The sequence below is a fragment of the Callospermophilus lateralis genome, chromosome 1 (genome assembly GCF_048772815.1).
Source record: "Callospermophilus lateralis isolate mCalLat2 chromosome 1, mCalLat2.hap1, whole genome shotgun sequence".
Classification (NCBI taxonomy): Eukaryota; Metazoa; Chordata; class Mammalia; order Rodentia; family Sciuridae; genus Callospermophilus; species Callospermophilus lateralis.
This window is the reverse complement of record NC_135305.1, coordinates 90,725,293-90,746,367: the sequence shown is the minus strand read 5'-3', so window position 1 is coordinate 90,746,367 and position 21,075 is coordinate 90,725,293. Positions and strand designations below refer to the sequence as shown.

The 21,075-nt window shown below is 33.1% G+C and overlaps 1 protein-coding gene across 2 annotated transcripts in view; it reads left to right on the top strand.

Moving 5' to 3' along the window:
- Dpy19l1 (dpy-19 like C-mannosyltransferase 1) overlaps window positions 1–21,075 on the top strand; it is a 93,205-nt gene that overhangs the window by 49,519 nt on the left and 22,611 nt on the right. For both annotated transcript variants that reach the window (XM_076836174.2, XM_077107903.1), the window contains 6 exons: window positions 1,193–1,284; window positions 5,531–5,630; window positions 7,814–7,891; window positions 16,513–16,599; window positions 18,221–18,280; window positions 19,066–19,146. In XM_076836174.2, the coding sequence (XP_076692289.1) occupies window positions 1,193–1,284; window positions 5,531–5,630; window positions 7,814–7,891; window positions 16,513–16,599; window positions 18,221–18,280; window positions 19,066–19,146 (498 nt within the window). The remainder of the gene's footprint in view (window positions 1–1,192; window positions 1,285–5,530; window positions 5,631–7,813; window positions 7,892–16,512; window positions 16,600–18,220; window positions 18,281–19,065; window positions 19,147–21,075) is intronic.

The window sequence follows — 21,075 nt, the reverse complement described above, 5'->3', positions numbered from 1 at the left end:
TTTTATTTAATCCAATTAACCTAATGCCTTTTGTTAAAAAGACCATTCTTTTTAGTGGTGCTTTTGTCATAAATAAAGTGACTATATATTTCTGAGTTTGTTTTTAGACTCAATTCTGTTCCATTTGTCTGCTTATCTTTAAGCTAGTATCACACTAAATAGGTAGCTTTGTATATTTGATATCTGATAGTAAAGTCTCCAACCTTGCTCTTCTTTAGTATTACCATAGCTCTTCAGATCCTTTGTGTTTTTGTATAAATCTTAGAATCAGCTTGTCATTATTGCTTTCTTCCTCAACACAAACACAACCTTTCAGGATTTTAATAGTGATCACTCTGACTCTCTAGATTAGTTGAGAAAATTTAGATCCTAAATATATTGAATCAGCTCTACTCCATGTACATGGCTATATCTCTTCATTTGTATCAATTTACTTTAATTTCTCTCAGCAGTGTTTTGTGTCTTGTACTTCTTTTATTGGATTAATTCCAAGGTGCTTAATACTTTGGGGTACTGTTCTTAGTCCCTTAGTGCTTTTGTGTGTCCTTCAGTCTTTGAAGGCTTCTACTGTCCTAGTATTGCCTTGTACTTTCTTGTCCCCAGATATAGAATCAGTTATTTTCCAAGGAATCCTGGATCCTGTTAGTGGAAAATGATATTTAGAGACCAGAGTCTGGGTAATGAACACTTCCATGTCCTCAAACATCAATCATTTCTGTGTGCTGGGAACTTTTGTACATCTCTGGTTATTTTGGAATATATTATATGTTGTTATAACTAATAGTTACCCTATTTCCAACAAACCCACTATTGGGTATGTAGCCAAAGGAAATGAAATCAGTATATAATAGACACACCTGCATTTCTGTGTTCATTGCAGTATTATTCACAGTAACTAAGATAGGAATTCGCCAATGTGTCCATCAACTCATGAATGGAGAAGAAAAATTTTGTCTTTCTCTTTGTTCTCACTCAAGGAAAGACATCTATCCTTGTGTGTGTTTCTCAGTAAGATTTCTTATTTCCCAATTTTGCTGTTTGTTAAAAGTCCAGTAACTTGTTTTATAATATGTCATTTAAATTATGTGTGAGATGTACTTCTCTTTGCATTTATAAATAGCAGCTTTCACTTCTGTGTCTTACTTAGCAAATTTAGCAAGTATATCATACACTCTGATTGTTCTTTTTTCAGTGTACCCGTGTGATGTGGACACCGCCTCTCCGCGAAAGCTTTTCATATCCTTTCCTTGTACTTCAGATGTTGCTTGTGACTCATATTCTCAGGTAATATTCATTTGTCCTTAGGTTTTCTGGTGTTCCTCCCCCCAATAACCTAAAGTAGTGTTTTTTAAGTTTCCATAATAAAAAAGCCAACATAATAAATTAATTAAGATGACCTTGTTATGTTGAATTAGTAAAGATACTTTAAAAGTGTAACTTGCAAATCCATAGTACTGAAGACGTTTCCTCTGTCTGCCTTCTAGTCCTCTTGCTTTCTCTTAGTGGTCCTCAGTGACTGCTCAAGGAAAGCTTTCACTTCTTCTCTGCTTACCCAAGTCTTTTTTTGTTACCACTGCAGTCTCCCAAAAGTGGGCAGAAAGATAGGGAGATTATGTGTGCTATACTTTAATCTTGTAAGATATAGTCCTTTGAAGTCAGGAACACCTCACACAGTCGTCATCATCAGGTACATAACACATGTAGTTTGTCTTCCTATATTTGTTTAGTATCCCTGACTGTCAGATAGTAGGAATAGAAGGAAAACTCCCCAGTAGACCAGAGGTGTTCTAGGAGAATTCATGCTAGAAGTTCAGGCTTTTCCTGTTCATCTGATCTTCAGCTAGTTCAAGCACCAATGAGAGCAGGGGAGAACATTTCCCCTTCTGTTGACATACTGAGTTTCCATATACATTGCCTTGCTTCAGAGGGTAAATATAAAACAAAATGGAGCCTGTAGAAAAAGAGAACAAAATGTGATAAAAATCTGACGCTGTCTGGGATTCAGAATGCCCTTCAGTGTTCCGTTGAATTCAAAAGAAACTTGTTAAAGTCTGTTATACTCAATAATTTACCTGTGTAATGACCTCAGCAGGTATAGCACCAGTACATGGCTTCCAGTCCCCTACGTCATGTCTTCAGATAGATCTTTCACAGGTGGGATGGGAGATGACTTTTGTATTATCAGCTTTTTAAGTCTGCAACTCTAGCTTTATTGCTGTCTCTTAAATCCTCTTTTATTATTGGATTTTAAGCTTCTGTAGCATCTTCAAATAAAGTAAATGTTTATGAAGTAATAACCTTTAACTCTGCCCTGTTGGTTTTGGGGCACCTTGAGACATAGTCTCTCTTCAGACTTTCTGGAAGAAATGTTGTGTTGTAGGAGAGTGAGTTACCATTGCTGAAGCATTTTTCCACATCCATGTTCTTGATCTTAGCTTTTTTCCCTGTGGTGAACACACTGGTTTACCCATTAGTGTCTCAGTCCAGTTTTTCTTCTGCCTCTGCTCCTGTTTTAAATCCAGTGAAGGCAAACCTTCGATTCTTCTCCTGTTTACTCTCTAATCTGATGTAACCTGTGGAGCTTGAATGGTGCTGCTTCATTTGCTGAGTTCATCTGTACTGTCTTAATTGGTTGTCTTAGTTTCTTGTTGCTATGATAACAAATTGCCACAAACTTTGATTTATTACTTTATAGTTCTATAAGTCAGAGGTCCTAAACCTCAGGATGTTGGCAGGGATGCTCTCCTCCTGGATCCTGGGGTGGGGACTGGGGGAGTCATTTACTACTTGCCTTTTCGAGCTTCTATAGGCTGCCTGAATTTCTTGGCTCAGGGTCACTTCCATCATCAAAGCCACCAATGGAGGATTGAATTCTTCTTCTGTCAGTTCACTCCAACGTTCTCTGCTGCTGCTTTTCTCACTTTTAAGAACCCTTTTGATCTGGGCATGGTGACACATGCTTGTAATCCTAGCTACTAGCCTGTAATCTCAGTTTGAACGTCTGAAGAATCTAATGCAGAAGAATCAAAAAATTGAGCCCAGCTTGGGCCATTTAGTGAGACTCTCTCAAAATAAAAAAGGCCTGCAGAGGTGACTCAATGGCAGACTGCTAGGTTCAGTCCCCAATATTGCCAAACAAAAGAAACCAGTCAAAACCCTTGTAATTACATTGGGCCTTCCTGGATAATCCAGGATAATTTCTCTCTCTCTTTACGTCAGGTGATTATAAATCTTAATTTTATTTGCCACCTTAGTTCCCCCATGCCATGTCAAATGACATGCACAGGTTCTAGGAATTAGGATGAGGTCATCTGTGGAAGCCATTATTTTACCTACCACAAGTGAGGTTGCTCCAATTGCTGTTTCATGCATTCAGGGGCTGCTTAATGTTGGGTTCTTCTCTTGATTTGTTCTCCAAGGACTTCTGTTTTATGCTCTTCCTTTAGTCTTCCAAATAAATCATAAGAAATCTTCATACTCTGTTTTTATCTTGGTTGATGTCTTCCTTTTCATATTCCTCATTATGCTGCTTTTGCCAGTGCTAGTTCATCAAGCTCTCAGTTAAGGGGGCAACTTTCCTTGTTTCTTTTCTTCTTGTTGGCATGACTCCCTACTTACCTAGCATGGCTGGTGTGAGGTTGCTGGAAGTGGACTGGCTCTACTTTTATTTTCCTAAATGACAGTTGCACTTTGGGAAGTGCAGTCTTGACAGCTGGGAAACCACATCCTCTTTTCTGGATCCTTGGCAGACTTCTTGTCTTTCTTTTGAGGAATAATGACTTCATCTCTACTGATTGTCCACATCTTCTGGTATTTCACCTTTATTATTGATTCCTTTCCTCTTTGGAAGGATAGTTGTTTCCTCTAGTTTTCTTGGTTTCTATCTGTAGTAAAAAATCTGATAATATGAGAGGGAGGTGTGGGTGAGTGGCTTGGGTGAGCAAGAAGCAGCTGAGCTGTGTTGAAGTTTGCTGCAGTGCAGAGGGAACTGTGATAAAACTGGAAAAGAAACTATTCCTAAATGCTGGTAATCAATTATTAGTAAGGTTAGCTGTGTATTTTAACAAATTAATTTTGTCCAGGTTTGAATTTTTAAGAATTTTTAGAAATTTGGATTTTTTGTAAGCCACCTAATAACAGCACAGTCTTAGTTTTTCCTTCATTATTCTTGGCAATATTTATGTTTTCATTTCTCTTGTCTTGGGTAAGTGGTGTATTGATCATACATCACCAGTTAGAATTCCATTGGTTTCTGTTTGTTCTTATCCCCCTCCAGTGCATTCTGTACCAATTGCCAGATTAGTATTAAATTCTACTTGGATATCTTTAATGTCTCTTGTTACCCATAAAATGGAAATACTGTTTAGTATCCAGAAGCAATAGTGAGGGGTCAGGGGTGTAGCTTAGTTATAGAGTGCTTGTCCGGATGTGCAAGGCCCTGCATTCCATGACAAGCATCATGGGGAAAAAAAAAATGAAAGAGGAAAAATTTTAAAAAGCTGTAGAGAGATGTAAAGAAATTTCTATCTAAGAAACTTTCAAAACTTTTTGGGTAGGATGCAGTCTTATCTATTCTGTTTCCCTCTAAACGTCTACATTAAAAAAAAAAAAAAGCTGGGTTTTATCTAGTTGATTTTGTGATTCATTTAGGTTACCTGGAGTTTAAAAATAACTTCAGTTGGGTTAGAAGAGCAGAGAGGAATGTCCTTTGAGGAAGGACTATTTGAAGAAGTGAAGAAAGGCATTCTATGGTAATGCTCAGTGCACCAGGGGGTTGTAACCCAAGAAGGTTTGCTTTCTTCTGTCCAAGCTGCTTACCCTTGGTATGTTCATGTGCACACTCTACTTCTGTAAAGAATGTTGGGTATATTTAGGGACTTTGCACTGGCTCAGATTTAGGAAAAAAGATGAATCACCTCACCCTCCCCAAATTCTCCTAAATCACAAGTCAGTATCAATGTGAATCTTCTAAAGATGGCTCCAGAACTGCCCTCCCCTGCCCCACTTTTGCCTCCATTTCTAGTTTTCTTTCTATGTTCTACTAGTACAAGACCAACTTTTATCCTACATCCTCACAAAATCTTCTCAGCTGCTCAGCTCTGATTCTGAATTCTTTCAGCATTTGTGTGTGTGTGTGTGTGTGTGTGTGTGTGTATTATATAGCATTTAGAATATTTCGCTTTTTGTCATTTTTTTTTTCATAGATACCGTCTGTCTCTCCAACTGATGAATCTATTGAATCAACATTTAAGTGTTGGAAAAAAGTTTGGAAAAAAAATTTAGTGTCTGTACTAACCTGGGCAGTTCCATGACAGGGTTTTGTGTTTTTACAGTAATAAGTGGACATTTACTTTTTATAGAAAATTGTTGTAATTGGGTGTCAGAGGATATAATTTCTAACCCATTGGTTCATTTTATGTTCAGTTTGTGTTATAACACATCATGTTGGAGATTCTAAATTGCGGTAGTTGGAAGCCATGCTAGACTCTTTTGTTGTTAAACTTACTGATATTTATTTTACCTTTTCAAGGGCTACAAAACTTTATAGAGGAAGCTTGATTGCGCTCTGCATTTCCAATATATTTTTCATGCTTCCATGGCAGTTTGCTCAGTTTGTACTTCTTACTCAGGTAAGGTTATTATATTTTTAAAGTGATTTAAGCTTAGAGCATTTGATTAAGTGAACTCATTTGTATAACATTATAACTGAGCTCCTATATGATTCTAAGTCCTAAAGTGTTCATTTAATGGTTTTAAAGAAAGTTCAGAGTAAGAAAATGTGCAAGATTTGTTTATTAATGAGTATTATTTACTTACTAGAAAAATGCATTTATGAATCCATTTTATAAAAGGCTTATCTTTGTTACTCAATATTTGTGGGTTTAAAAGAGAACTAATATTATAATTTTAATTATTTCTTTTAAATAACTATAGTATTTCTCTTAAGTAAAATGTGTTACTTTTATGCGTAGTGCTGTATTTTTTACATGTAGGATAACTATACATAGTATAAGAGGATAAATAGCTAATGAAGTTCATATTTTATAATTTCCCCTCCCAATTTGCAGTTTATCACCTTTTCATGTATTCATTCCTTCTTTTCAAATATTGACATATAAAACAAGGTAGCTATTATGTATTCATTTTCCTCCCATTTCCTACTTTTTTATTATTATGCTAGCCATATTTGTATAAAGCAGTAGATGAATTGCTTTTTAATATTCTTTGGAATGTGTTTCTTCAGTACTGAAGTCAGACCTAGATGAGAGTCCAAATTCTATTCATTTGCTGCTTGACTTTGACAAAAAACTTAACTTTTCTTAGTTTCAATTTTCTCTTTTCTAAAATAGAGAAAATAAAAGAACCCACTGTATTGGGTTGTGGTTAGGATCAAATGAGGGTAATATATTAAGACTCAACAAAGTACCCAGTACTTAGCCAGATTCATTCATCTTTTTTTTTTTTTTTAAATATACCTGATTTTTACTTATTTCTTCCTTTGATCTTATCTTTTAGACTCCTTTACCTTCTTTGGTTTGATGACATGTAAAATGTCATCAAACCAAAGAAGTTTTTGATTTAAATTATCCCTGAGATCATCTCTTTAAGATTCTACCATGGAGGTGTTGTATATATTGTTTAGCCTTTGGAGTAAAAAAGGATCTTACTTTCCCCATTGCTTTCAGTTAGTGAAGTGTGTGTGTGTGTGTGTGTGTGTATGAGTGTGTGTGTGTGTGTGTGTGGGGGGGGTGACATGCCTCTGTGGTTCTTATGTTGAATAACAACATACACTCCTCTAGAGTTATTATTATATGAAGTAAAATAATATTAATAACAACTATGAGGGAGTGTGTGTTATTAGTCACTTTTAAGCAGTATGGTTTCCCCATGGGTAACTAAAAGAAGAGACATCTTGGTTTGGGTCTTGGTTTTGTGGTGGTGGTTATTTTGTTTGTCTTTACTAATAGGAATGTTTGTTGTAGATTATTTGGAGATAAAATCCTTAAAGACTGTAATTTAAGTTATATGTTTAAATATTTAGCTGTTTCAATTTGCTATGTATGTATGTGTGGTAGGAGAGGCATGGGATTTAATTTGAATGGCTTTCTCCATGAAGAAGGGTGGAGAGGCATTGTCTGACGTAAGACCTCTTTATAAGAGAGATAGTGTCATCATTTAATCAGTCCATCTAAATAATTCTAATAGTCTTAGAATTCTTGATTAATAATGTACAATTTTCTTCAAATTGGAAAGTTAAAAGTACCTTTGTAGTGAAAGTACTCCTTTTAATTTGAAATTTGATAAATTTCATTATAACTAATATTTGAATATTTATACTAGTGAAATACGACACTAACGGAGATACTTGTGAAGAGTGACAAAAAATCAGAAATCATTATTTTTACATAAATATGTATTGCTTATTTTTGAGTCTTAATGTACCTTCCCCAATTATGTATTAATGGATATGTTATAATTACATTTTCATATTTTTTATGGATCAGAGTACTTTAATTATACATGTTAATGATAGTCAACCTGATATAAAAATGAGTGTTGTTTTTGGATGATCCACAAAGTAAATAATTCATGTTTGCTGTATATGACAGAAGAAAATCAAGCACAATTTGCCAAGTTAATAAATTGTCCATACTCAATAATAAATTGGGAGATAAAGGAAAATCATAATCTCACTTTCTGTGTAACTATAAATAAATTTAAGGCAACAAAATGATTTTCCTGCATTTTTATACCTATTTATTTTGTATGTATATTATTTTTATTTTTAACTTAATTTCTTTTTAAATTTCAGATTGCATCATTATTTGCAGTATATGTTGTGGGGTATATTGATATATATAAATTACGGAAGATCATTTATATACACATGGTAATGAATTTTAATTGTTTTTGTTTTGTTTGATCTTAAGATGAACTTCTGACTAATATTTGATTTACTTATTGTTGAAACTAGTTGTAAAATGACTCTATAACTAAGATAAGGGTTGTTCAAACACTGTAATATAGTTGACAGACCTCATTTTACATAGGCCACCCAGAGAGTTTTAATTTTGGCTGTAGTGAAGAGTGACAAGAGTGTATCTGTTTGAGGATGTATCTAATTTATATTTTATCAGTAAAAGCAATTCATGAAAGAAATATGCAGCAGTAGTATATTTGGAGCTGTCTGGTAAAATGAAGTATTCATTCACTGGGCATCTACCACTAAGCATTCTGGACAGGTGGGTGACTAGAACTAGGGGCTCTAGCATTCATGTGGCTGGTCTTCTAGTAGTGTGAGGAAGGAGAGAAGACAGAATAAATAATGAGTGTGCTAAAAGAGTAAATTAGCATATTGGAGGATGATAAGGATTAAAGAGAAAACAAATCAGGATAGGGCAGATCAGTAGTGCCAGGGTCACAGGATATAAGATCCAGGTATCAAGTAACATGGTCAGATTGCATCATGTTAAGAAGACGGAAACTGAGCAAGGATTGGAAGGAGGACAGGGAGGTAGCTAATAGATACCACAGAGAATAATATTCTAGGCTGGTGGAGCAACCAGAGCAAAGGTCCCAAGACTGATGAGTTGATGTTGATGAATTATCTTTTAAAAACATTTGTCTTCTATTATTAATTTATATATATGTATATATATGGTGCTTTCTGATGATCTTTATGTTGTTATAGTATGCCATTATTGCTTTTTATTCTCTATAGTAGTGGATAAACATAAAAGGACATTTAAGTGTAGGGAAGTTATGGTTATGAACACATTTACAAAATTAACAACTATGAGATTGTCCTCCAAATGAAAAATAGAACCTTGTCATTACTGTGAAGTCCTATGTGACCTATAAATATCTTTCACCTCTCTGAGAGGTAAGTGTCCTGACTCTTTAAATTGTTATAAGCTTGCTTTCCTTTTAAACTTCACTCTGTATGTAAAACACACTCTGAATGTATTCCCAAATAATATATATTTTTATTATTAAATATTAGCATAGGTTTGGTTTGTATAAATGCTTTTCTTTTGAGAATCATGTTTTTACTCAAATTTCTGAGATTTATATTGATGTTCAGATATTTTCACTGCTTTACGTTTTCCATTGTATGAATAAAGTACAATTTATCCATTTTCTTACAGAAGGATATTTAGATTCTTTCCTCTCTACCACCTGTGCTTCTTTTTTCATTTATGAATAACATTGTATTCTTATTCTTATCTCCTGAGGCATATATATTAAAAAGTTCCTCTGGAGTATTTACCCTGTAGTAGACTTGCTGGGTGGTAAATTATGCACATGTTCAACTCCATAAATACCAAATGATTTTTCTAAAATGATCAAACTACTTCAAATAATAATGTATAACAGCTCATATTATTCTACATTTTAAAAATTTTTTTGTTCGGTCTGGTTGGTATAAAATGGTATCTAGTGACCTTAATTTACATTTTCTCTCAGTAAAGCTGAACATCTTATGTTTATGGACCTTTGTGTTTCCATTTTTATGATATTCCCATTCAAATCTTCTATCAGTTTTTCTCTTATATTCAAGAGAAAATGCTATCTGTTTTATTCAGAGCAGTATAATCCATTATTTTTGCTTTTATGTTGATGCTCACATTGTTCCATATTTGTCCAACTGTTTGGGCCAGCTTCTCCTTTTATCTTGTCCTCATCATGCTTTGAGCACTTTAAAATGAACTTAGTAAATATGAAGTTTCATGAAATCTGCATCTGCTTAGATGATCCTATTTTTCCCTCCTTAATCTGCTACTATGGCAAATATGCCATAACTGATTTTCTTTTCTTTCTTTTTCTTTTATTTTGTAAGATTGAACTCAGGGACACTTAACCACCGAGCCATATCCTCAACCCTTTTTAATATTTTATTAGAGATAGGTTCTCACAGAGTTGCTTAAGGCCTCCCTAAGTTCTGAGGCTGGGTTTGAACTCGAGATCCTCTTGTCTCAGCCTCCTGAGTCACTGGGATTACATGTGTGAGCCACTGTGCCAGGCACATTAACTGATTTTTGTAACATTTAAAACCAAAACAAAACAAAACAAAAAAACCTCTTGCTTTTCTGGGCTGGATACTTTATATATATATTGCTGAATTTGATTTGTTTCTATAGGATTTTTACATCTCTTTTGGTGAATGGATCCAACAGTAAACTTTTATATATATTTGGCTAATTATTTTTCCAAATCAATTAATACTTTTTCTTTTTCTTGTTTACAAATCAGAATAAATGGTAAATGTTGAGAGTTGCACAATCATGTAATCACATAGGCAACTATAGCTGAGTGCTCTGACTCAAAGTTGTAGTTATCAGATTACTGAGCTTATACAGATTTAATTTGTAGGTGAACCTTCTTGGGTAAATAATATATAGTTATGTGATTTACTTCTCTGTCTTCACTATTACTTTATAGTTTGTCAATTTCTTTTCTTTATTTTTTAATAATAATAGTAATATATTTATTTGCATATGACATGGAATGTATGTAGACAATTCCAAGGAATCTATTACAGAGTTACTAAAACCAATGAGTTTAACATAACTCAGGATATAGGATCAATATGCAAACATCAATTCTATTTTCATATTAGCATTGAACAACTTGAAAATGAGTTAAAAATTTGATTCATAGTACCAAATATCATTAAAAATACATTTAGGAATTTAATAGAAGGTGTTACATAAAGCAATTCATTTTATGTATTGTTAAAATTTTTTAATTAATTTTTTATTATTTATATGTGGCAGTGGAATCGTCAATTTCTTATAGCTACAAAAATATAGATTGCCCACAAAAGAATTATTTTTACTTTAAAAAAATTGTGATAAAATATATGTAACAGAATTTACCATCTTAAGCACTTTCAGGTGTATAGTTCAGTAGAAGTAAGTACATTTATGTATTTTTTCAAGTATCACCAGTCTGTATCTTTAAATCTTTTCATCTTGCAGAACTAAAACTCTGTACCCATTAAACAACAACTCTTTATTCTCCCATCTTTCCAGCCCTTATTGTTTTGTACAGATAGTTTCATAGCCCTAGAAATCCTCTGTGCTCTGCCTATTCACTTTATTCTCACCCCTACTCCTAGTAACCACTGATCTCTTTATTGTCTCCTTAGTTTTTCTTTTTGCATAATGCCATATATTCAGAATCACACAGTATATAGATTTTCAGATTGGCTTCTTTCACTTAGTAAAATGCAGTTAAGTTTCCTCCAAGTTTTGATAGCTCATTTCTTCATGGTACTGAATAGCATTTTGATTATGTGGATGCATCACTGTTTATCCATTCTCCTCCTGAAGGACATTTTGTTTAATCCCATGTTTTGGCAGTTATGAATAAAGCTTTAGTAAACATTTGCCTGCAGGTTTTTATGTAGACATAGAGTTATAATTCATTTGAGTAGATGCCAAAGAAAGTAATTGTTGGATTGTTTGTTAAGAGTATATTTAGTTTTTTAGGAAATTGCCCAACTCTCTTCCAATATAGCCATACCATTTTACATTGTCACTATCAACAAGTGAGAATTCCTATTGCTCCACATCCTTGCAAGTATTTGGTGGTGTCAGATTTGGATTTGAGCCATTCTAATAGATGTATATGGCATCTTATTGTTGTTTTGGTTTGGATGAACATCTTTTTATATGCTTATTTTCCATTTCTGTATCTTATTTGGTGTGGTATCTGTTAAGGTCTTTGGCCATTTTTTTATTGGGTTGTTTATTATTGTTGAGTTTTAAGAATTCTTTGTATATCTTTGTTAACAGTCTTTTATCAGATATGTCTCTTCCGAATATTTTCTTCCATTTTATGGCTTATCTTCTCATTCTCTTTACATTGACTTTCTCAGAGTAAGAATTTTTTTTATTTTAATGCAGTTATTTTCATTAATTATTTCCTTTTTTGGAATATATTTTTGATATTGTATCTAAGAAGTCATAACTGTATCTAAGGTCATCTAGGTGTCTTCCTCTGTTAACTTCTAGGAGTTTTACAGTTTTGTGATGTACATTTAGATCTGTGGTTCATTTTAAATTAGTTTTTGTGAAGGGTTTAAGGCCTATGTCTAGATAGATATGTAGTTGGTATGTAGATATCTGCTTGTTCCAGCACTATATGTTGAAAATACTGTTTTGCTCCATTGTATTATCTTTGTCAAAGATCTGTTGACTTATTCATGTGAGTCTTTTTCTAGACTGTATACTTTGTTCTATTGATGTCTGTTTGTCTAGTCGTTCTTTTGTCTCTTCTTTCACCAATCTGATACTGACACTGTCTAGCTTTATAGTAAGCTTAATCAAGTAGTGTCAGTCTTCTGAGTTTTATAAATATATATAATTTTTCTATATATTGTCTTTGTTCTTCTGAGTTTTTTTGCATAACCATATATCTTTAGAATCAGTTTGTTAATATTTGTAAAATAACTTGCTACAATAATGACTGTGGTTCTGTTGAATATATAGCTCAAGTTGGATAGAACTGACATCTTGACAATATTGTGTCTTCCTGTTGATAAATATGGAATATCTTTGCATCTACTTAACTTTAATTTGATATTTTCATCAGTGTTCTATAGTTTTCCTTGTACAGATCTTTTGCATATTTTGTTGGATATTTACACTTTTTAACTTTTAGTGTTATTAATTTCAAATTCTACTTTGTTCATTGCTGGCATATGGAAAACAGTTGACTTTTGTACAATAACCTGTATCCTGCAACCTTGCATTATTCCCTTACTAGTTCAAGTAGTTCATTGTTGATTCTTTTGAATATTGATTTTGTTGTTTATGTTGAATAATCATGTCATCTGCAAATACAATTTTATTTCTTCCTAAGTTTTATACCTTTTATTCCTTTTCTTACTGAATTATCTTGGGTTTTTAGTATGATATTGAAAAGCAGTAGTGGGTAGGAACCTCTTTGCCTTATTCCTGATGTTGGTAGGAAAGCTTTCAGTTTCAACATTAAGTATGTGCTAGCTGTAATTCTTTTAATTTTCTTTATTAAGTTGAGGAAGTTTCCTTCTATTCCTGGTTTACTGAGTTTTTATGATAAATGGGTATTGAAGTTTGTCAGATAATTTTTTTTGCATGCATTGATTGGTCATGTAATTTTTCTTCTTAAACCCATTGATGGATATAAAGTAGTATGTTAATTGGTCTTTGAATGTTGAACCATCCTTGTATACCTGGGATACATTTTATTTGGTTATGTTGTATGATTCTTTATGTGCATTGTTTGATTCAATTTGCTTATATTTTGTTGAAGTTTTTGCATCTGTGTTCATGAAATACTGGCCTATGGTTTTTTTGTAATGTTATTTTCTGATTTAGTTTCAGAGTAATATTGGCCTCATGAAATGAGTTAGGAAATATTTCCTCTGCTTTTGGAAGTGATGGAGAGAATTGTTTTAGTTTCTTTCTATGAATGACATGCTCAAAGTGGAACTTTTCCCATTTCCTCTGTCATAAACACAAAGGGATTTTCCTCTGATAGTCATTGTGAAGAAGCAGTAGAGCTCTTGGAAATAAAACAAAACTGTAGGCCCTCCCCATGACTGGGTTCACTAGAGTTTTTAACTTGCAAAGTTGTCCATACTGAGCCTCCAGCACTCATCAATTATCGTTTGGGTTTTCCTGCCTCTGCACTGGTTCCCAAAAGAGGTCTATTCATGGTTTCCTGCTCCACTGTGATTTTTTGTGATTTTCTGTATTTACCTGTCTGTCTCTCCCCTTTTGGCCTTCATTTGCCCTGTGATCTCACTTCTCTGTCAGATATAAAAAGAATTGTTGGTTGGCTAGTGTTTTTATTTGTTCTCAGTAAGCTTCTTATATGCAGTACTCTGATTTTGGTTTTGGTTTACATTTTCCTGATAATTAGTTATATTGAGCAACTTTTTATGGGCTTCTTGGTAACTTATACATTTTTCTGTCCTTTGTTTATTTTTGAATAGATTTGTATGTGTGTGTCTGTGTATGTGTATGTGTGTGTGTTGCATTTTCTGAATATTAACCCTTATCATATATATAATTGCAAATATTTTCTCCCAACATTTTAATAATACTGTCTTCTAATCCATGAACATGGGATGTCTTTCCATTGTTTCTGTCTTCTGAATTTATTTCAGCATTGTTTGGTACCTTTCATTTTATAAATCTTGAACCTCCTAAGTCAAGTTAATTACTGAGTATCTTATTCTTTTTGATAGCATTTTTATAAAATAATTATTTTCTAAATTTTCTTTTCAGATTGTTCAATGTTAGTGTACAGAAATTCAACTGATTTTTTGTGTGTTGACTTTGTACCCTGATACTTTGCTGAATTTTTAACAATATTTTTGTGCAGCCTTTAGAATTCTTTCCATATTAAATACAGTTATTTGTAAATAGAGATAATTTTACTGCTTTCATTCCAATTTTAATGCCTTCTGTTTCTTTTTATACCTTGATTTGGCAAAGAATCAGAATACAAAGTTGAAACACAAAAATTAGTTTACACCTTACACATAATACCTGCCTACATCAATCCTCTGTGATTTTGTTTTGTTTTTTCTGATAAGCTCTATTTCTCGCAAAATATTTTCTCTCTTTTTATGGACAAAATTTCACCTCTATTTGCTCAAGCCAAAAGCTTTTTTCCCTTTCTTCTCTTCCTGTATGTCCTACATCCAACTATTAGTTCTAGCTTCCAAATATGTCCAGAGTATAATCACTTCTCTCCAATGCTACTGTTAGAATCCTGACCATACAATCAAAGCAACAAAACACTGTTAAGAGAAATTAGGAAAACAAATTGTTTAAAGCCTGTTTTTCAGTTCTGAGCTCTTTCCTCTGTTATTAGCATTCTCCCCTTTCAATACTCCCTATTCAACTCCTTCCTTCTGATCGTCTTAATTTCTGGTCCAGGTCCTGAAGCACTTGGTGCTTTACATCTGGAAGCTCCAACTGGTGATTGAAATTGAGATCATGTGATTTAATTTTCATAATTTTGAAAACAAAGCCAGAATTATGTTTTTCATATTTAATGACTCTGAGACTTTACTAACTTCAACCCCAATATTTCTTGAGACATTTAGAGCTTCCTTTTTCAGTACTATCTTATATTTTCTCGGCATTGTTTTGCTTGATTCTTGGCCATAAGTGTATATTATTTTCCTAAACTTTGCAAGTTGATTGGAGAAACACTTGCACTAGGAACAGGCAATTCAAACACACACACATAAAACAACATAATCAGGGAATAAGAAACAAGATGCTGTATCTTTTCTACTATTTCAAGAATGAGAAAGCCAGCACAGTGGTGCACACCTATAATCCCAGCAACTCAGGAGGCTGAGGCAAGAAAGCTGCAAGTTCAAGGCCAGCCTCAGCAACTTAACCAAGAGCCTCAGAAACCCAATGAGAACCTGTCTTAAAATTTTAGGAGAAAAAAAAAATTGAAAAGGGCCAAGGATGTCTTTCAGTGTTAAAATGTAAAGTGTTCATTCTCAGTACCCCCCCCCCAAAAAAAAAGCATTAAAAAAGGAAAATGAAACAATGCCATAACTTTTTTACCTTATAAGGTTGGAAAGTTTTTTTTTTTTTTTAAATAAGACAAAATAAGATAATGTGAGCCAGAGCATGTATCTACAGGAAATCTCTTATCCTCTTATTGGGGCTGTAAATTGATACAATCATTTGATAGAGCAGTTTGTCAGTATTGTTTTTCAGATTTGTGTATCCTTAGTCCATCAATTCTACTTCTGGTAATTTGTCTACAAATGTATTTTGCACATAAAATGTATACTCAAAGATGTTTATCATAGCATGTTTGTAATAGAAAAAACAAACAAAATAGAACTGAAAGCCAATAATCAGAGGACCAGTTAAATAAATTGTGGGACATCTATAGAGTGAATACAAAATTTTCTAAAATTTTATTTACTTATTTATTTTTGTGCCAGGGATTGAACCTAAGAGAGCTTAATCATTGAGTCACTTCCCCGGACCTTTTTATTTATTTATTTATTTGTAATTTATTTTACTATTGAGTCAGGTTCTTAATAAGTTGCTTAGAGCTTTGCTAAATTGCTGAGACTGACCTTGAACTTGCAATCCTTCTGCCTTAGCCTCCTGTCTCTGATATTATAGGCATGTGCCATCACACTTGGCTGTTTCCTCAATTCTTAAACAGAATAAACTAGATTGGCATGGATTAATGTGTAAAACTCTCTGAAACATAGTAAGAGTAAAAGCAAAACATAGTTACCTTATGAATAGATTCTCATTTGTGGCTTTTAAACAAAATGTAAAATAGAATTTATTCATTTCAGTGCCAGAAAAATGCATGAAAACCATTGTGCACAGTGTGATGTGCTGTTTTTATTATATATTCCTTTTTGAATGGTTTGAATTTTGCTTATCATGGGCATATGCAATTTTCACAATGAAGAATCAGTGATTCTCTGAATTAATTATTTCTTTTATTGGATTTTTCCAGATTTCTCTTGCACTTTGTTTTGTTTTGATGTTTGGGAACTCAATGTTGTTAACATCCTATTACGCTTCCTCTTTGGTAATTATTTGGGTAAGTGTTCCTTGGTACATGGCTGTTTTTTAATTTAATGGTATCAGTTTCTTTATCACTGGCTTGGGATCCATGAGGGTACAAGTTTGTTTTTCTTTTTTTTTTTTTTCTTTCTTTTTTTTCAGTTTCATTCTAAATAAGAAGTCATCTCTTCCAGAGGTAGTTGTGACTTTTTTCCCATGGGTTTCACTATTTTAGGTTTGTTTTGCAAACCTAAGTTATTGCTTTTTAGTATAAGCCAGTTTCTTGAAGACAAAAGCATATTACATTGTCTTAATTGGAATATGTTCTACTTTTTGAGTAATCATTTAAATTACTTTAGATTATTTTGGTTTTCTTGATTTCTAGAACCCATTAACAAATTTGGAACCTCCTATGTCTTCATCCCATTGTACAAATAATAATTATTTACAAACTAGAATCCGTCAATACATTTATAGCTCCTAATGTTTATCCCATTTTATAAATAATAATTATAAAAAAGCCCATTTTCAAAAAATATTCCTCTTCCTAATCTGGGCTTCTACCCTTTTTAGATGTGTGACTTGAGTGTATTTAGCCACAAAAATAGTAATATAATATAGTAATACTATGTGGAAAATAAATAGCATGTTCTGTGCAGTGTTTTCAACAAAAGTCATTAACTGAGTTGTTGTGCTTTTGGCAGTAATGAGTTTAGTTCTTAAAATCAGTATACTCTATAATTAGGAAATGTGACACTATACTCACTTCTATAAATTACCTGCCTACGTTGGCAAATGTTGCTATTCCTTAAGATAAAATATATAATTCCTTGTACTTGTGTACGGGGAAGTCATTGAATTGAAGATTGCATGTGAATACAATCTCATCTAAGTTCATTTTGTAAGAAATTTCTTTTGAGTTCATTTGAGCTTCGACAGTGTGTCAGGTACACTGCTAGATGCTTGACACTGACATTGTCTTAGGTACGAATTAAGCAGATTTATGTGTAGTTTCTACATGGTATATAAATAATACTAACAGTTATAGAATATAGTATATTTATGTATATTTGCCTGTGTATTGTTGTGTTTAATGATTTTGAAACCTGAATTGTATCACTTTTCTCAAATGCTTAGAAAACTTCTGAAATGACTTAATTTGGGTTTAAATATATGTGTTTTGATATCTAATTATATTTGCCAATTTTCAATTAGGTTTTGGTGATATACTTTGGGAGTTCAAGTACTTGGAAAGACTTTAGATTTGTCAGAGAAATATTTAGTTGATCCAGTAAAATCACATTTGTGCTCCCAGGAGCCAGTAATTTTTAGTTTAAGTAAAATCTTATTCCTATATGACTGCTGCCTAAAATTCTGCATTTGTTACTTGCTTCTTGGTTCTTAGGTAAATCAGATATGTAAAAACAATCCTAGAAATTTCTGTCTGTTGATTCTGTTTTCAATTTTGCAGAGTTACTAACTGACCTAATCTTTGGATATAATAAAGGCTATGTTTTGAAATTACTGACTACAGAAATGAGTATATAGTAATACTATGTGGAAAATCAACAGTGTGCTGAATCTTAGACGCTTGAGAGTCTATTTAGAATAATTATTTGTTTCTTGAAATTCTATTAACTATTATTTTCTCTATTCAGGGCATGCTGGCATTGAAACCACATTTTGTGAAACTAAATGTGTCTGAGCTTAGTTTATGGGTAAGAAATCAGTCTATTTTAATGCATATGTTTTTTTTCTTTAAAATATTTTGGTTTTATGTTTTACTTTTTTTTATTATTAGAGTTTTATGGTTATAATAGTAGTAGTTGGGTTCATCCTGACAAACTTATATATGCATGGAAATAGATTTCATTTCATGATCCCCCCTTTTCTTTCCTTTTTTCCTTCCTGTCCTCCCTCCCTTCTCCCATTCTCCTTCCTCTACTCTACTAGACTTCCTTTCACCCATGTATTAATTTATATTTGATTGGTTCTTTATGTTATCCTCTCCTTCCCTCCCCCTTTCCTTTATTTTACTCTAGATTCTACATATAAGAGAAAACATTTGACCTTTGAGTTTTATGTTTTACCTTTAATATATCTTACAGTTTTGTTATATTTTAAGACTCAATATTAATGTACCAAATTGCCCTTTTCATGAAGCAAGTTAAGATTAGTCTGGGATAGGTAAAAAGTTCCAGTTTTATTATCCACATTTCTTTTGAGAAATGGCACATGTATCAGTAATCTCCATAGAAGGAGAATCATACAAAGCCCCAGTAAAATATATTATTTTTTGTTAATAAAATTGTAAGTATATATTTTCACTTATAGCTAGAGTCCCTTGTTTTGGAGCACTATGCTTTATTTAAAATTGAGATACATGTTTCAGCATTTTCTTTTAGAGACATTTAAAGCTTTAGGCTATAGAATTTGAAGCATCAAAGTTCATTTTGTTTCTTTTTAAATTATTTATTTATTTATTCATTCATTTATTTTGTAGATTATCCAAGGATGTCTTTGGTTGTTTGGAACCATTATACTCAAATATTTGACATCTAGAATCTTTGGGATTGCAGATGATGTAAGTTTTCACTTAAACTTAAAAGACGTGAGAAGACTCAAAACAGGCTGAGAATGAAATTTTTGAGTTATTAAAGTGCCACTATTTAAACCTAATTCTGGGTGAAGTTTATTGATTATCCTGCCTTTTGACACTGGCTGTTCCGCCCATCCTGTGAAGTGTCCATTTCAGTTATACGTTTTAACTCTGGAGTTTTCATTTATCAAAATTTCTATTTCCTCTTGAAATTTGCTATTTTCTGATTCATTAGCATAATGTTTTAATTTAATTTTTAATGTGATTTTAAAAATTTCACATATTTGTAATTTGTAATTGCCACTTTGAAGTTTTTGTCTGCTAAGTATAATACCTGAGCCTTCTCAGAGTCACTGATTTTTTTTTTTTTTTTTTGGTGGCACTGGGGATTGAACCCAGGGCCTGTGCATGTGATACAAACTGAGCTATATCTCCAGACTTCAGAGTCAGTTTTTATTGATGAATTTTTTTCCTGAATATGTATCAGACTTTTCTATTCATTTGCATGTCTCACTAAGTTTTCCAAAACCGGGATATTTTATTTTTATTTATAAGTTCTTTCTTTCTTTCTTTCTTTTTTTACTGGGGGATGGTCATGTTGGCATCCTTGCCTACCACATATCAAAATTCCAGACTCCTAGAGGGAATGTAGATTTTCATAAATAAATAAACCACATTATTAGTATACATCAGGTATAATAAGTCACTCTTACTGGTTATAGCAGTGGGGACTCTTCTAAAATCCAGGTGGCCAGCTTGCAAGCAGATTTTTCAAAGGGTCACATTCAGGTCTATTTGGCCAAATAACTCATTTCTGTACCATTTTTTCCTACCTGTCATGCCTTCTTGGGTCTTTTCTGAATGTGCGTGTCACTTTCCATCCTGCCAGCCAAAGACTCTTGGAGAGTTAGGGGTCTCTTGGATCTCCTCTGGGCATGTATGCAGGTTTCCAGTCCTCTAGGGATATGAGAACTTTTATCTGTGGCCATGATGGTTATCTTATTTCCAGTTTCTTTCTGTAGAATTTCTGACTAGTCTGACAGTCCTCTGTTTACCTCATTGGGATTGCAACCTAGGCTCTGACAGGAAGAAAGGCTTTTGCCTTTTATTTCTTACTGAGTTTACTGCTTTTACAGAAAATACCTCTGAACTCAGGTGTGTTTTTGCTCTGTGCCCAAATCAATGCAGCTTCTTCCAGGTGAAGTTTTGGTTTCTTCCTGGCCAGCTCTTCCTGGTAGGACCATTGCACTGACTGATCTGGGGAGGTGGTGGTGGAACTCTGATGGTGAGTGGGGCAGCCTAGGCAGGAAAGCAGCATCCTACAGTTCTTACCAAAGTTTGAGTGTTTTTAAACCACTGAATAATTCTCAGTGGGTTGTTTCCTTTTGGTTGATTTCTAGAACCTGATATGATTGGTAGTGGCAATTTTGTTCAATTTTATGTTGTTTGGGGGAGGGTATTTACCTGTTTTTGTTTTTTTTTTACCTCTTCCATGTCTGAAAATCCCACATTGACTGATATTTGAGTTTGATCTTGCCTTGTATTCCTGGGATAAACCTTACTTGCTCACATTGTGCTATTCTTATATATTGCTGGATTTTCTTGGCTCATATTTTTATACAATTTTATAATGATTAGTAATAGTTTCTTTTCTTATAATGATTTTGTCTGGTTTTGGTTTTAGAGTAATAACCCCATAAAATTGTGGGAATATGTTTAGTTCCCTTGTTTTTAGAGAGAATTTCTATAGAATTGATATTTCTTCCTTATATTAGGTAAAATTCAATATTGAAAGCCCTTTTAGGGCTGGGAGTTTTCTTTATGAGAAGGCTTTTCACTTCAATTTCAACATCTTTAGGAAACTTTCTAATTCATATGGAGTAAGCTTTGATAATTTAGTTGAACTTTTTAAAA